This window comes from Chiroxiphia lanceolata, chromosome 1, assembly GCF_009829145.1.
Source record: "Chiroxiphia lanceolata isolate bChiLan1 chromosome 1, bChiLan1.pri, whole genome shotgun sequence".
Classification (NCBI taxonomy): domain Eukaryota; kingdom Metazoa; phylum Chordata; class Aves; order Passeriformes; family Pipridae; genus Chiroxiphia; species Chiroxiphia lanceolata.
In genome coordinates, this window is record NC_045637.1 from 22,728,300 (window position 1) to 22,744,265 (window position 15,966).

Sequence of the window (15,966 nt, forward strand, 5' to 3'; positions counted from 1 at the left end):
CCTGCCACTGGGAATAAAAAACAAACCTGAGACCAGCCCATCCACCCAAGAACTGGAACACTGTTGTCTCCTATGTTCCCACAGCAGAGCAACACTGATTGCGGTGATCAGGAGACCCTCAGCTACCGGAAATGCACAGAATAGTAATCCTGCATTACCAACACACTTCAAAAAATCAGGACTAATCATATTTAGGTTTAATTCTAAGTAATTACACATAACTGCTGCAGCAGCAGCTGTTAGTTCATTTTGGGAAATCCTAAAGTAACCTGAAATATTGAATAATGCTGACAGGTTAACAGGCCTAATAGGCTTTGCTATCTAATGAAACCAAAATACGTTTTCAGCTTTAGCTGAAAATAAAAAACTGAAATCAATAGAACCCTTTACATAACAAAATCTTCCAGAAGAATGATTCGTGCATATAAAATAAAAAAGGAAATGCAGCTTTGTGTTGCTCATCCTCCAATTAGATACAATAGATAAGGACTTCAACTGAAAACGAAGGACAACATTTCTCAGCATTCGGAGCTCCGCAGACCTTTGCATGGGTAAAGGAAGCCAAGTGAGGATCCTTAGTAAGCCAAGGTGAGGGTCTCAGGACATGGTTTCTCAGCAAGTCAGTGTCAGAATCACTAAACAAACATGTTGGAGAAGATGGAGGGGAAAAAAAAATTGTATTTCTCAGTAGAGGGATCAACTTTGTTCCATATTTTCCAGAGGCAAAGAAATAAATATTTACAGTTAAAGTTCATGCTTTGATAACAGTTGGAGTAAGACTATGTAGTCCAGGGTATTGCCAGCAGTATTGTACAGTTTCCCTGGGAGTTTTATGGTCTGTAAAGAGGTAAGACAATGACTTTTCCTTAGAAAAGAATGTACACATTTAAACCTGAACATTGATCTATTCTTTTGGAAGAAGTGTAGCTTACTGAGATAGAATTTATTATTATCCATAAGTGTTCAAAATAAAATACAATCTACATCAGTTGTGCATCAAAATTATTTAACAGCAACTACTCTTCAAGTGCAGGTATTGCAAGCTAAGTCCCAAGCAACAGGTGAATAAAGGGAATTTTTCTGCTAAAGTTGTACCTAATAAATTATAATTCAACCATACCCTTAAAAGGGAACAAGCTGTAATGTCAGAGTATACTTTGTAGTCAAAAGAATTAAGAGTATTCTGTCTTTTGGAATTCTTAGATGCTTTTACGCAAGGTGGATAAATTACAGGGTTTTTCCACTACAAAATCTGTAATCATGCCCATTCTCAAATAGTAGGTTCTGCTATAATGAGGAGCTAAAATACATTCCAACAAATTTAACTATGCTTTAATCTATCAACAAATGAGGAAAAACTACTTCCTCTCCAAGGAGATATTTTTAAATGCATTACTTCACCTCATTCCCCATTAAACCACACCAATCCAAACTCTTCACCCAACTACATGAAACAAAGCTGGATTGTAGGGTCCTGATTTGATGTCAGCTGGACTGGGACAAGTCTGGAATTACTCCAAAGTAAATCAATTGAAGTAGTCCAGGCCTACACCAGGGAAGCTGAATCAGAATCTGACCCTCTATTACTAGGAATTATGCCAAAGATGATATATAAACCCTTTTACCCTCTACCTTGGAACAAAGACACTGACTATTGGCATTATGTTTCCTTGCTGTAAGTAGGTCAGGAAAAAAGAAAAATCTGAGTAAAAATCAGTAAATGTACAAGGATTATTCATCTTTCTACTTCATACACCTATATTTACACATAAGAACAGGTTCTCTGTACTTTATAAAGACAAATACACCACATACATGTTAGTTTTTTTGTTTGTCTTAGTAAACCTATTTTCTGGAATATAAATCAGCAATGTTGTGGTATCTGAGTCCAACTCTTACATCTACTTTCTACTCGCCCACTTGTAGAATTAAAATAAACACTTTTGCTGGTTTCTTTAAAAAAAAAAAGTCTGCTCCTGTGCAAATGGGTTCCCTTCCAAAATTCAAGAATACATACCATGATATCACCCCCAATTATTAATTTACCAAATTAACCACAGCAAAAAGGAAACCAAACAACCTTTTTTAGCCGGTGCACCACCACGAACAGTGAAGACTTATGCTGTGGCAAAAAAAGTCTGAAAGCTGCTGGTGTAGGTTTGAACCTTGAGCTGTGTCACAGCAAATGCAACTCAGCCTTCAATTTGAAATTCAGTTTCATCAGTGACATAGGTGACATACACGCCAGCTTCTGCTCTCCAAATGCTTTGTATACACCAAAGGGAAGGAAAGGGACTGTGGCAGGGAAGAACAGTTCTGCTGGCTAGCTAGCACAGACCAATTCAGTTAGTTACCTGTCCAGGACTATCCTGCAGCACAGTTCCTCAAACAGATGAACTCTGTATCACCCTTGTCTGTCTCCCTGGACAGTCTCCCAATACATAAAGTTACAGACACAGCACTTGTAATTCTCTTTGTAAGTGTTGGCACTCTAGGTTACTTACACATTTCCAAAATCATTATGTACTAATACACAAGTTTCTGGCAAGATGATGTGCTATTTTCCCTGCTAATTTTGATGTTATGTTAAAAGTATGAGATACAGAGACAGAAAATTATCTTCAAGGAGGCCTATGTCAGGAATGAACTTCATGAACTTCCGGAAGATCTGAACATTCATCAGCCCTGCCACCTCTTGGAGTTACCAGTAAGTCTGACAAAGTTTTCTTGAACATGAGCACTCGAAGTCAATTTTAGAGAACTCACAGACACACACACGCACACCCCCTTTGCACTCATATGTATCCCAGAGACAATAAATAATTTTACACACAAGCAGATGCAAATCACTAGCATTAGTCAGGAGGCATTAATACATTTTTTTACCTATTAATGGTTTTTTGCCCAGAATACAGCACATTAAGCTGTTCTAAAAGCAATTCTAGTGCATTCATATTCAAATTCACAACCTTGAGACCCATAACATACTCCAAAGTTCTAAAACACAAGTTACAACAGTCAATGCTGCATTAACTCTAATATTTAAATTATGTCATTTGTTTCCTTGCATGATGTTGGTTTGCTGCATGTAATTCCTTCAACTTCCTAACAGCAGAGCCTAACAGCAGAGCTACAGAAAAAGTACTGGATACTACCCTAGCTGGTACAGAACAAAACTATTATTCACATTTCAACAATGAACTTTCTAATTGGTGCTTTGCCAAGAGTTTAACCTGACATTTAGTTTCCAAGTTCATTTGGCAGCCTAGAAAGCTCCTGCATATCATCTCCTCCTCTCACCACACAGCAAATTCAGCTGATTTGATTTAAAAACAACCATAACATCCACAATCTTAAACTTTCCAGAATATAGCTGTACTACATAGTGTAAATACTCAGTCTGGGGTCTGCAGTTTTCTAGTAGTTACAGAACATACAAAGATGGGACCACAAAAGAATTCCAGAGGAAAAACCTAGTTTTGTTTGAGGGAAGGAAGTTAAATATACATTGACTACCGTCCAGCTGGGCATGTGTGGCAGTGCCTGCCCACAAAACAGTCAGAAAACAGCTCTTCACTGCTCTAAAATGCCTTACTAAGTGGATTAACAGCGAAATACAACCAATAAAACAATAGTTTACCCATGTCCTGAGTGTTATTCATGTTTCCTGTCCCAACTGTTCCTCCTTACCATCAAGCAATAATGAAATAAAAAGGTCAGGTGGGTCTTTAAGATGCATAAATACATCTACGCATATATACATGAACATAGAGGTATGTATAAAGAACAAGCTTCTACACCAGTGCAGTATAACAGGTAAGTGGGATTGCTGTTTCCTCACTTGTTAAGTAACGTCACAATACCCCAAGCAAGGGAATCTAAAGCAACAAAGCAGAAAATAGGGAACTACAGTTTTAAATGAGAAAAAGAAGCAACATCAGCTTCCTCTGAGACAAAAATTCTTCCCCTCCACATGGGCAACACTCCTGAACTGTCAACATCTGAACTACTTCTCAGGCAAAGTGGGATATGTACGGATGTTAAGTGTCAAAAGGTGTAAGAGCTCACTGGAATTGTACTGCAGAACAGAACCTGTACAGAGATGAACACAGAAACATGATTCCTCGTGCAGAGAAGAGAAGCACCTGCTTTTGGTTAAAACAAATAATACATATTTTGTTAACAGTGGCATTTGGCATAGGTTTATAAGTTTTCATATGCATGAATAAAGAGAAATGTGCATATATGGAAGTCAAACAGTTTTACTGGCTGTTTCCTTACATAATTTGTTTTCTATTTTTTTTTATTTTCAAATAGAATGTGATTTGCCAGTGGCAAGTTACAGTCAAATTCTAGAATCAATTTTAGAGAATGTTATGGAAGTAGAAATAAAAAAGGAAGGGGGAGAGACACAGAGAGAGAAATGGGTTAAAACGACTGTTACTTGCGGTCTATTTGAGAACAATAAAAAAATGCTCAACAATATGTAAGTTTCCACAACTAAGACATGGGGAAATGCTTCAGTCAGAACACACTCCCCCAGCACAGTCTGCAGCTTCTATCCCAACAAATCTCTAATCCTAATCCAGTTCCAGGAAAAATCACAGAGATGGATATCCTTCTCTTGTTTTCAGAAACATCAGCCCATGTGCAACAAGCTCATAACAGTTCACTTTTCAGCAAATGAAAATTAGTATTTTCCATCAACAAAGATAGTATTGAAAAACTTATATGAACATGTTTATAAACATTTGTTGATTTAACACTAAGTTTTGAGATTCTGAATTCTCACCATGTTATTTCTCAACCCAGTTTTGAAAATGGACCTATTTTGTTTCTTCACACTCTACATTGAACTGACATTGCCAAGGGCATTGACATGGAGTTGCAATAAGACAGACACCAGGTCTGGGACGCTCTTTAGTCCCAAAACACAGCTCTTGGGGAAAAAAACCAAACCACATTGGCCTTAATTCAGAAACATCAGTTTAGTAGGGCAGTTGACAACTACTCAATATATAATTTAGTGGCATGAGACTGATCAGACAAGGATAGGTTTATACAACAAATGGAAAAGTGAAGTTACAAAAAGAAGCAGAACCAACTTTCACATCCAACTGTCAAAGCACAATTATAGCTAAAGTGAAGGTCTAAGTAGAAAGGAGGAACCTAACCAGGAAGTCAGTGCCCACAATTTAAGTGTATAATGAAACCCCAGCATATATAAAAGAACAGTATAAGAAAAAAGTAAGGGAATTAACAAAAATAAAGTAGGTAGAGTCAGAGATTAATTTAAGAGCATCTGCCCAAAAGCCAAAAGCTTTAAAAAAGTACAAATCCAAAACACATGTCAAATAAAGCACTGATTTCTGTTGAAATACAAACTGATCCAGAAAAAAGCAAGCCCCATATCTACATCTATTTTAGAACCCATAAAATAACTGCGTTGTAGTAATCTGCTCTGAAAATATTTTCTTCAAAACATAGGAGAAAATAATAATAATATATCAAGCCACTAAGTCTGAAATATTTTGACAGATTCAATAAATTGCAAGATTCCCCAAAAGATACATACATGTGGAAAACTACTCTGACATGTCCAAAATTAGGATTACATCTTTCCAAAATATGGCATCCCGACAAGGTTCCACCAAAATAAGTGAGATATTTCTCGGCTAGTCAGGTGTTCCAAGGTAAACAAGTGGAATTTTTTACATAAGCATGCTACCCTCACCTGATTAAACAATCTATTTAGAATTACCTGTAAAGCTAGGGAAGCTTAAAGGACCACTAGGCACCACATCCAGAAAACACCCCTCCCCTTCATATCCATCAGGTGGCTTTAATCTCTTCTCACCTAACCTATTTGTCCATTTAGCTGCCTCAGCCTTCCTCCATGTACTACTCCTATCTGCATTATCCTTTCCTCTTGCTACTTGAGAAAGACAGAACTCCAGCTGATGTTCTACATAAGACCACCTAACTTCAAAGTCATGCTCCAAAGAAGTGCCTTTCCCTAAGCTAACAAAGCCCTAAATCTGATATAAATTATTTAGTGCCTAATTTTGTAACTATGTTTGGGACACTACAGAAAGTCAGAATGGACTCCAGAAGAGCTCTCTTGGTTGCAGAATACATATGTTTCCACCTGGTTGCCTCAAACTTTACCTGCTAAAGGAAGATTGAAAATTGGCTGTTTAACAGTCTATAGAAAATTCATAAATTAAATGAGGTACAGTACTAGCATCACATAAGCATTTAAAAAAGACCTCACCCTCCAAAGACCTCAATCTCCAAATTAGGGACATTGATTTGGCACTTAAAAGAAAGCTCATGTACACTTTATGTGTAAAGAATTAAAACATTAATGTATATAATCCATGTTTATACATAAGTAAACATATTTCTCTTTCTTGAACTTAAAGGACAATTACACTGGTTTTTTTGGAGGGTAATGAGTTGTTTAAAACATGAAAAGTGTTATTTCCTTTTTGGCAAGGCCATGTTTCCCCAAACACAACAGACATTTTAAAAAGGCAAAGAGCCAGTCTAAGCCAGTATAGTCAAATAGTAATTAAAAAACCCAAACAATGTTTAATGCTAAATATTTAAATTTTAAAAAAGCAAAATGGCAATTTAGGATAGATGACAAGAAGTCCAGTCCATATGCCTAAGATCAACTGTCCAAGTATACTAAAAGATAGAAAGTACCACAAATTATGCCAAGGCAACTAGAGAACCTGAGGCCTTAAACCTCAACAAGACCCAGTAGTTGGAAGGCATTACTACTTCTGGAAGAAAGCTGTTTTTAAACAGCAGTCTTCCACCCGGATAGCAACCATAAGACAATACATCCATGTCAAGTAGCTTTTCAGCTACCAGCTCTGCATTATGAGGGTTGTCTTTTAATCATTTGTTGCAAGCCAAAATAAATCATCCATTTAGAGGTAGTTCAGGCAACAGAAGGAACAAAACAACAGGAATTTTTGAGCTTTACTTCCAAAATGTGAAAAGCAGAAACTTCTTGCCCTTCACCAGTACTGAAATAAATTCCACAGTACACAGGAGTACAAATAAGTGTCAGCAAAACTGTGGGATATCTATGCACGATTATAACCTTGAGGTTTGTCAGTATGAAGGACATAAGGACTTCTTCACGCCTGGATTGGGTTTTAAGGGCAAGGTTTTGGTAGCAGGGGTCTACAGCAGTGGCTTTGTGAGAAGCTACTAGAAGTTTCCCTTATGTCTGAGGGAGGCAACACTAGCTGACTCCAAGAGGGAACCCAACACTGGCCAAAAGGCCATCAATGACAATTATCAGATAACAGATTTAAGATGAAGAAAGAAGATACAGAAGCATTTATGGCTGGAGTAGAGAGGAATGAGAACATGTGAGCTAATGAACCCTGCAGACACCCAGATCAGTGCAGGATGGGGGGAGGTGCTGCAGGCGCTGGAGCAGGGATTCCCCTGCAGGCCACGGTGAAGACCATGGTGAGGCAGCTGTCCCCCTGCAGCCCATGGTAGAGCAGATATCCACCTGCAGCCTGTGCAGGACACACACTGGAGCAAGTGGACATCTGAAGGAGGCTGTGAGCCCGTGGGAAGCCCACACTAGAGCAGGCCCCTGACAGGACCTGTGGACCTGTGGGGAGAAGAGCCTAAGCTCAAGACGGTTTGTTGACAGGACTTGTGACCGCTTGGGGGACCCACATATTGACAAATTCACATGAAAACTGTCCAAAATTAGGAACGCATTAAGAGGCATTCAGGTAACCAAGGCAGCTACTCAGGTTGAGGCAACACAATGGCACTAAGAAAATTAAGAAATGTGCCCGTGGGAGTCTTTGAACAAATTCACAAAGGCAATTTCTTCTTTCATAATATTCTTTCAGAATAACTGCAATCTAAAGCATCAGATACTTTGCTTTTAAAATCTATAAAGTAGTTAATAGGAAAAAATATAGGTAAATTACATGGTTTCTCTTGCTTGCCCAGCTAGAATATGTGAAGAGTAATTCAGTTTTAAGTAAAGCTGCTCAGCATCTCCTCTTTAGCCTCCTTTGAAAACAGTGGAGATAGAAGACAAAGTGTCTGAACCGAATGCTGCAAGGCATTTTCTAGCAGTTACAACCTGCCTTTACTACTTCCTCTACTGAAAGAGTAAGTTTACTAAATGTTTTTGTAAGAAATTGATAGGGCATGGTATTTCTCCCTTGAAAAAGAGAATCTCCTACCTAAACCACTTTTTTTCCACATCTATCAATTCATAGAAAAATGTAAGAACTTTTCATACTGGAGTTCTTGAAATGGCATAAAACCCAGCTAAAGACTCTGCCAAATCTTTCTGAGCCTTTGGAAAAGACTAAACAACTGAAGTCTGATTTGCACAAACGAATTTGTACAAAATGCTTTAATTCATAATATGGAAAACTGCTCTTATTAGTTATATATACTAATTTGTATGCATGCACACACAGAAACATATAAAATTCCCTTTTTTCTTATACTGATCTACTAAAACACATATAAGAGCAGCATGAACTGGCTGCTTAATGAGAATTTCAGATCCATCATTAACCTGAGATGATGATTCAATACTAGCTGATGACATATTTTGCTTCCTGCAGGGCAGTTCTCAATATAACCTTCACTTTAAACTTTGCATACAAATGTTAAAACTCAGTATCAGATTTACTGAACTAAAGAGACCACTATGAAAGTGAGCAGGTACCAAATAAAAAATATTTTAAAAATAAAGACCTTGAGCTTCTACATGAGGAAACAAAAAGCACAAAGGTGGGTCACTAAAGACTTTAAGTTTCTGATTTCAAGTCTTATCATAATTTTGCTGTCACAGAACAGCAGACAGACTCAAATGGAAAGAAAACAGCACTGCTTGTCCATACAGCCACTTTCCATTGAAACTACTACAACCCAGGTGAGGACAAAAACAGCAAAGCACAGCTTCAGACCTGAGATAGCTTTACCATCTAAGCAAAAACTTTATATAACTATACCCTCATTAAACATAAGCCTTGTGTCTTCACTGTCAAAGTCCTTCATAACCTGTCTACACACCTTATCTCCCATCTCGATCATTTTCCGGTCAAGACTAATTCCTGCTTTCAGCATTCTTTGATGGCAGTCCCTACCAACTGTCAGGTAAGAATGTGTCTGCAATTCTGACAGTCACGCTTGCGGCCTGTTCTCCACTGTTTCCACAGAGTTATTATATTCCTTCACAACTTCCTTTGTCACGCCTCCTGAAAGGAGAAGTGCTCAATTGTCTGTATGCTGATCCAAACTACTTGGTTTCCCTGTGCCCCTGTAAGTGCTTCTACCTAACAGTCTTTCTCAATTCCATAATTAGTTATCCTTGGAATACAGAGAATCTTCAATTCATGTACATCAGCATATTCCTGGTGCACTGTGTCCTGATTAAAGGCAAGGACTCAGAAGTGAAGCAATAATACAGATAACACATTTCTCCTTGATCTCCTCATTGCGTCAGTTCCAAGACTAAAAACCACAGAAATCAAGGCTGAACACGAAGAATATTAGTCCTGTGGTTAGTTATAATTGCAGGAAGGTGAAGAAAACAGACACGGGCTTACAGGCTTGTCCTTCCCAATTTGTACTACCTGAATTTAAAGCCTGTGGTTTGGGCACAGAGGTACTGTGGCACGGAGAGGCAAAGAGAAAAGAGCAAAGAATTTCAAACAGGACAAAAGGGGAAAAAAAAACTCTAGGAGGAAAAACAGCAGTCAACACAGATTTAGCAAGGTGTTTTCAATTCCATATAAAGTCATGAGATTTAATATATAGAGACAGTTAAAGTTCTGGTATTATATTCTTCTCATTATCTATCTTCTATAACAAGTCAAACAAATTTCAGTTGCATTTAAGTATGTAATAACAGATTTCACAATCATCCTTACCAACATGTTTCATGAATTTGAGAACATTATAAATGCTCATACTTAAAACGCAGTGCTGCAGAAGATTACATTAAAGACCAAAAAACCAAAAAAAACAAGCACAGTTGCATTAGGCTGACAGACATCAAAAAGCAATGCAAAATGCCTCGCACCAAAATTCTATTTCAAGTATTGCCATTAAACAAAGTCATAACCAAAAGCGCACATACAGAGAATGTTCAAAAGAACACCACTTTAATCACTGCAAAGTTCTGTTCCTGATTCACTTCAGTTTAATTTTCTTATAAAGTAGCCATATTTAACATTTGGTTTTTAGAAGCAGTAGTATCAGACGTAAAACAAGTAAGAAAACGAAGCAAAGCACAGACAAAAGGGGAAAAGCAATGACCTTCAAAATGTCCAAACTTCAAAATCCGCAATAAATACCACTAATTCTACACCATAGATTTTGTATATCATTGAGTGAACCTACCGCTTTTACAACACTTCTGCTTAGAAAAGGAGAGTATTTGCATAAAACTAGAAGTTGAGCCATTACTATCTACTCCAGACTTAGCCAAGGAGATGCTGCAATAGCATGAACAAAAAAAACAATTAAACTAACACCAAAGCTGAACGAACAATGACAAAGCATCAAAGTAAAGGGCATATGTACAAAAGCACTCCCAGGGAACTGATACACTTCAAAAACAAAAAAGAAGAGAGGTTGATGCTCACAAAAATCTGCAGGGTCCACTGGACAATAGCTTCAAACAATGCCATGTATTTTAATCTTCATATATCTTCAACAGAAACATTGTTTGAAATAGTCCCTTTCCAAAGAATACATACCTCACTAAGTTAAGGTCAGAACTTTATTTTTGGTACAGGTGAAATTATGCATGTGCTCATTAGAGGTTTCACTTGAGGAAGGAAACACAGGATCAAGACAATCAATTTGAGACCTAAACTAAACTTTCTTGGTAATTATGTTCTTCACAGATATGAAGTTCTTGGCAAAACAGTTCCAAGTTGGAGCTAAATTCACTGAAAGTCCATTTTACTACCATTTTCCACAGAAATATTTTATTTCATTCATAGTTTTTATTCACTGATTACAAAGATTTTTATGACAATTGGTTTTAACCAAGTACTCTGCCATACAAGGTTAGAACACAAGAATTTCTCAGAAAACTTTCTTTTTATAAAACACTTTCAAATAGTAATTTAAAAAAATAAAATTCAAGCTGTCAACTTTTTAAACCATATCCTCAGAAAACAGCATAAAAGTGTTTTCATTTACATTCTTGTTAGTCAAAGATAATCCTTCTATGGCACAGACCCAAATTTTATCCTCCTGGGTGTACATACCACTGAATAATTTGTTCAAATGTCAGTTGTAATTTTCAAAATTCCTTTCTTGCCTCTGAATCTTAAACATCTGTAATAAATACTTGTTTTGAGAGTGCTTTACATTTGTGACACTTGACCTCTTGCTGTATGCACCACAAAATTTGAGTTTCGAACACCGCGCAAGCAGGAAATCTGATCATTCCAGCAGTAGCCATCTGCAAGGTCCAATATCAAATATTAGTTCTGGGTTGCACAAAGTCATGGGCTACAAATCTTTTTCTGCAACTCTTATAATCAGTTGCAATTTGCTGCTTCTAAAACCCATTTCTCATGGAACATCTGGTCTCAAAAAGCTTACCTTAATATTGGAACAGTACTTAGCATTTGGCTGCTGGTGCGTGTACCTGTGTGTATATGCACGTGCCCGTCTGCACACAGATTAAGCGTAACTACAGAATGCAAGCGTGTGCTTTGTTGGTGGCACAGCTAGAACTAGAGATTTCTACTCCAGAAAAAAAGCCTCTTAGATCTGGAACTGTAAAAGAATATTACAAGAAATATCAAGCATCACAGAAAAGTGTTTGGCAATGTTCTTGCTGGCTTGCATCTATTTATTGCTGTTAAAAGTTAACAGCTCATCAAGCACCTTACAAAGCACTTGAATTTTGCATAAATTGGAATTTTCTTTTGCATGACCCTCAATATAACGGAAAGACCACGTTGAAATTGAAATGTGAACAAGGCTTTAAAAAAACCAACAAAAACCACAAAACCTCTCTAGAATCAAAGCATTATAGTGACTAAAAAAAAGCAAATTTAACATTAATATATCTAGGTACTTTTGGTTAACTAAGTTAGATATATGACAAAAACTGAGACACCATATTTCAGCTTTACTGTGTCAGAACAAAACCATTCCTAAGCCTGTGAAACAGCATAGTGTACAAACTGTTGTGAGACCTTTACATAAAGGAAGTCTTCCAAGTACTATACTCAAGCAAGCACTGTAACTCCTAAAGATAAACATTAATTACAGTCCAGGATCTTTAAAGCATTCCTTCAGCAACACCACTTCTGAAAAATGCGCAGTGCTGAGTTGTGCCACATTCAGCTGACTCATGCAACCAGCACTGTTTCTTGAGAGGCAGCAAGGCCACAGGATGCTATATTGCTCTTGAAATCCACTTCTCTAGTCATAGGAAAATTCTGACAGAGCACTATTAACATGCTTTCTCATCTGCAAGAACTCTTTATTAGCTGCAGCTAAGACAGAGTTTAAAAATAAGCATAAAGAGACTAGCCATGACAAGAACAACATTATTAGCCTCTCAGAAAATAAAAGAAATCCCAACTTTACATGTCAGATTCTTCACAAGGCTTTGAAGAAAGTGACCTGTAGAAGTTATTATTGTCATCAACCTCTCAATGTTAGAAAAGCATTCATCACATTTCTTACCTGAGCACCATCCTTTAACTTCAAAATGCATTCCATTGTATTGATAGTGATGACAACTGGTTCTGATCCCAATTTTGTCCATGGCACGTGAATCCGAAGTTCATGAATATGCCCGCTTAAAAATGTAAATGGCAGTTTCAGCTCCTTACAACACAAAAGAATGCAGAATTAACTACTGAAACATATCAAAATTCAAGACACATTTTTAACTCAAAATAGTATGGTTCTATCACAAAACAAGTCAAAATGTATTCTCCCCTAATCAGTAGTGTGTCACAAGGCATGGGATTTGCCCTTATAATCACCTGCATGCTTACATTACAATTAGTCTGTTCAAAGGAGACGTTTGGGTTACCATGTCCTTCATAATAAAAGACACTTTAAAACCACCTCTCTCACATGAAGCTACTGCAACATGTGTCACTATTCAAGGGACAAGTAGAAACGATTGAGGTGAAAGTAAATGCTCAAATTAATATGCAACCTGTGTTACTGTGAAGAGAACAAATTTAGAATTACACACTGACAATGCAAGAGCAAGGCAATTTCTTTGAAAATATTTTAATACTCAGAGTTGTAAGAGCTCAGTGCTCTTAACACTGGCCCACTGTTGCCCCATTCACATCACATTGCTAGTGAACACAAAGTTATTAAATTTTTCATTGACAAAACTGGACTCCTCCTCACCAAGGCCTAATGTGGGATGTCACACTGCTTTAAAAACTGGTGCAAATCAGTCCAGAACTCCTAACAAATGCGTGACACTCCATTCAGCCAATGCAGAGATCACAACTCTACAGCCAGCTGCTGCATGCAGCAATTCAGCAGGAAATAAGGTGCCAAAGTGTTGTAAGTTCTCCAGTAGCTTCAGAGCACTTAACAGACACAGTGGTCAGGCTAGAGACCTGGTCCCAGGACGAGCAATTAAGATTTGGAATAATGAAGGCAAGTGTTTACTGCAAAACAAAGAAACAATTTTTGATACTATGTCAGAATTTTAAGTCAGCATTTTCAATACTAAGTATTCTAATGATGAGGTTCCAGTGATGATTCATCTTCTTACCCTCCTGATGTCCTATTCTAACATTTTTTACTATAAAATTTTAATGGAGAAAAAAACCAACAGATGTCTTCAAGTTGCTTATAAGCCTGGTGTTTTCATCTTCGTCTTAGATACTGGGAACTACAGGTGTAAATCTTCTCAGATGGAGAAATAAGGGAATCTAAGTCTCCTAGATGCAAGGTGATAGCTTTGGCCAACCTACAATCACCCTCCAGTCCAACTGCCCAACCAACTCAGGGCTGACCAGAAGTTGTTAAGGGCATTGTGCAATTACACACTCACTGGCATGGGGCATCCACCTCCTCTAGGAAGCCTGTTCCAGTGTTTGACCACACCCTGGTCAATGCTTCTTAACGTCCAGCCTAAGCCTCCTGTGGCAGAGCTTTGAACCATTCCCACATGTCCTATCCTTGCACACCAGGGAGAAGAGCTCAGCACCTCCCTCTTACATCCCCTCCTCAGGAAGCTCTAGAAAGCAGTGAGGTCACCCCTCAAACTCCTTTTCTCCAAAACAGACAAGCCCAAAGTCCTCAGTCCCTTCTCACAGGACATTGCCTCCAGCTCTTTCACCAGCTTTGTTACCCTCCTCTGGAGACATCCTTGTTAAATTGTGGGGCCCAGAATAACACACAGTGCTCAAGGTGAGGCCGCACCAACACTGTTACAGTGGGACAGTCACCTCTGTTGGTGATGGTTGGCTGGTGATGCTGAGTTTGATGCATCCAAGGAGGGGGTTTGCCCTCTGGGTTGTCCGGGCATGCTGCTGACTCCTACTGAGTCTGCTGCTGACCAGCACTCTCAGGCTCTTAATTGTTGTGTTTCTTAGTAAACTCAGGGACATAAAACTTTGTTCAGTTTCTTAGTAAACTCAGGGACATAAAACTTTGTTCAGAACTCCAGAATTATCCTGGCAAGGTAGGGCTTAAGTATCTTTGCACCTTGGCTCAGTTTGGGTACATACAACATTCAACTCAGAATTCCTCTGAATGAAGAGATGTTAAATAGAAAAGGTCCAAGAAACTCAGAGGTCAAACAGGCAAGTTGCTAGGCAATTTTAGACAAACATCTTGAAGTAGATGCAGGAAGCCTCTTTTCCTGCACTGCTTGACCCTAGACCTATCCCTGCTATATAGAGCTTCTATGTGAATAAAATTTGGGGACAAAGGTATTTTGCCTTTGGTATGTGACATATATTATAAAGTCTTAAAAATCTGCCTATAGAATATTTCAGTGAAGCTAGCTTATGTCATTATTTTCCTAATATCTTGAAATAAAATCAAGGATAAATTTACAAATTATGAATATATAATTAAACCTTAGTGGCATGTTTTGAAAGCCCACCAAAATTTTTGATTTTCCTAAGTAATTACCATGTCCTAAGTTGAGAGTTGAAACAACCACTATTACATTTGTGACAGGTTAGCATTCCGAGATAGCCTCTAATTAGTCACCCAAAAGACAAGTTAACAATTTTTACTCAGGAATACCTATCACCACGACAGCAACAAAGCTGCTAATACGAGCTGTTTTAAGGAATGCTTTCCACTCTGCAGCTGATACCTCTTCAGCCTTTCTACTGGTACTATGAAAAAGTTCATCTTGCATCTAAGAGCAGATGAAAGTACATTAACTGCTGACAAAATCTTCAGAGAAGAAAACTACATAGAATTATAGCTCTGGGAGTTTTTGCCAAGTACAGCTCTCAGTTTATAAATTAATTTTGGGAGTTTAATGAGCTTTCATTAATGAAGCTCAAAAAAAACACACCCATCTCATGTTAGGGAAACTCCCGACTCCTTCCTCAGCCATGCTTACACGAAGTCACAGCTAATTTCAAGTCCCTATTCTAAAAGATGACAGTTACAGAGATTCTCATAAAAGGTTTGAAGGAAATTGCTAATTTGTTTTTACAAAGTGCTTTTTCTTCATCTCATTCACTAAAATACTTAAGGATTTTAGCCAAAAGCCTCTCTCCTAAAAATTCAGTTGTATGCTCACAAGCAACACAAATAAAATTTTAATCCAAACAGTTTCAGTTAAGACACTGAAAAGCAAGTACTGGGCAGTTTAGCTACACATGTTGCTACAGTAATCATACAATAAATTAAATAGAGCCTTTTGTCCTGGACTTTTGTTGTGGTTTTCTGTTGGTTTTTTTTCTTTTTTTGGGGGGG

The 15,966-nt window shown here is 37.8% G+C and overlaps 1 protein-coding gene across 1 annotated transcript in view; it reads right to left on the reverse strand.

The window, feature by feature from the left end:
• Positions 1 to 15,966, reverse strand: part of VPS13B (vacuolar protein sorting 13 homolog B) — a 424,599-nt gene that overhangs the window by 403,274 nt on the left and 5,359 nt on the right. The window contains 1 exon segment of the mRNA XM_032708140.1: positions 12,730 to 12,873. Within this exon segment, the coding sequence (XP_032564031.1) occupies positions 12,730 to 12,873 (144 nt within the window).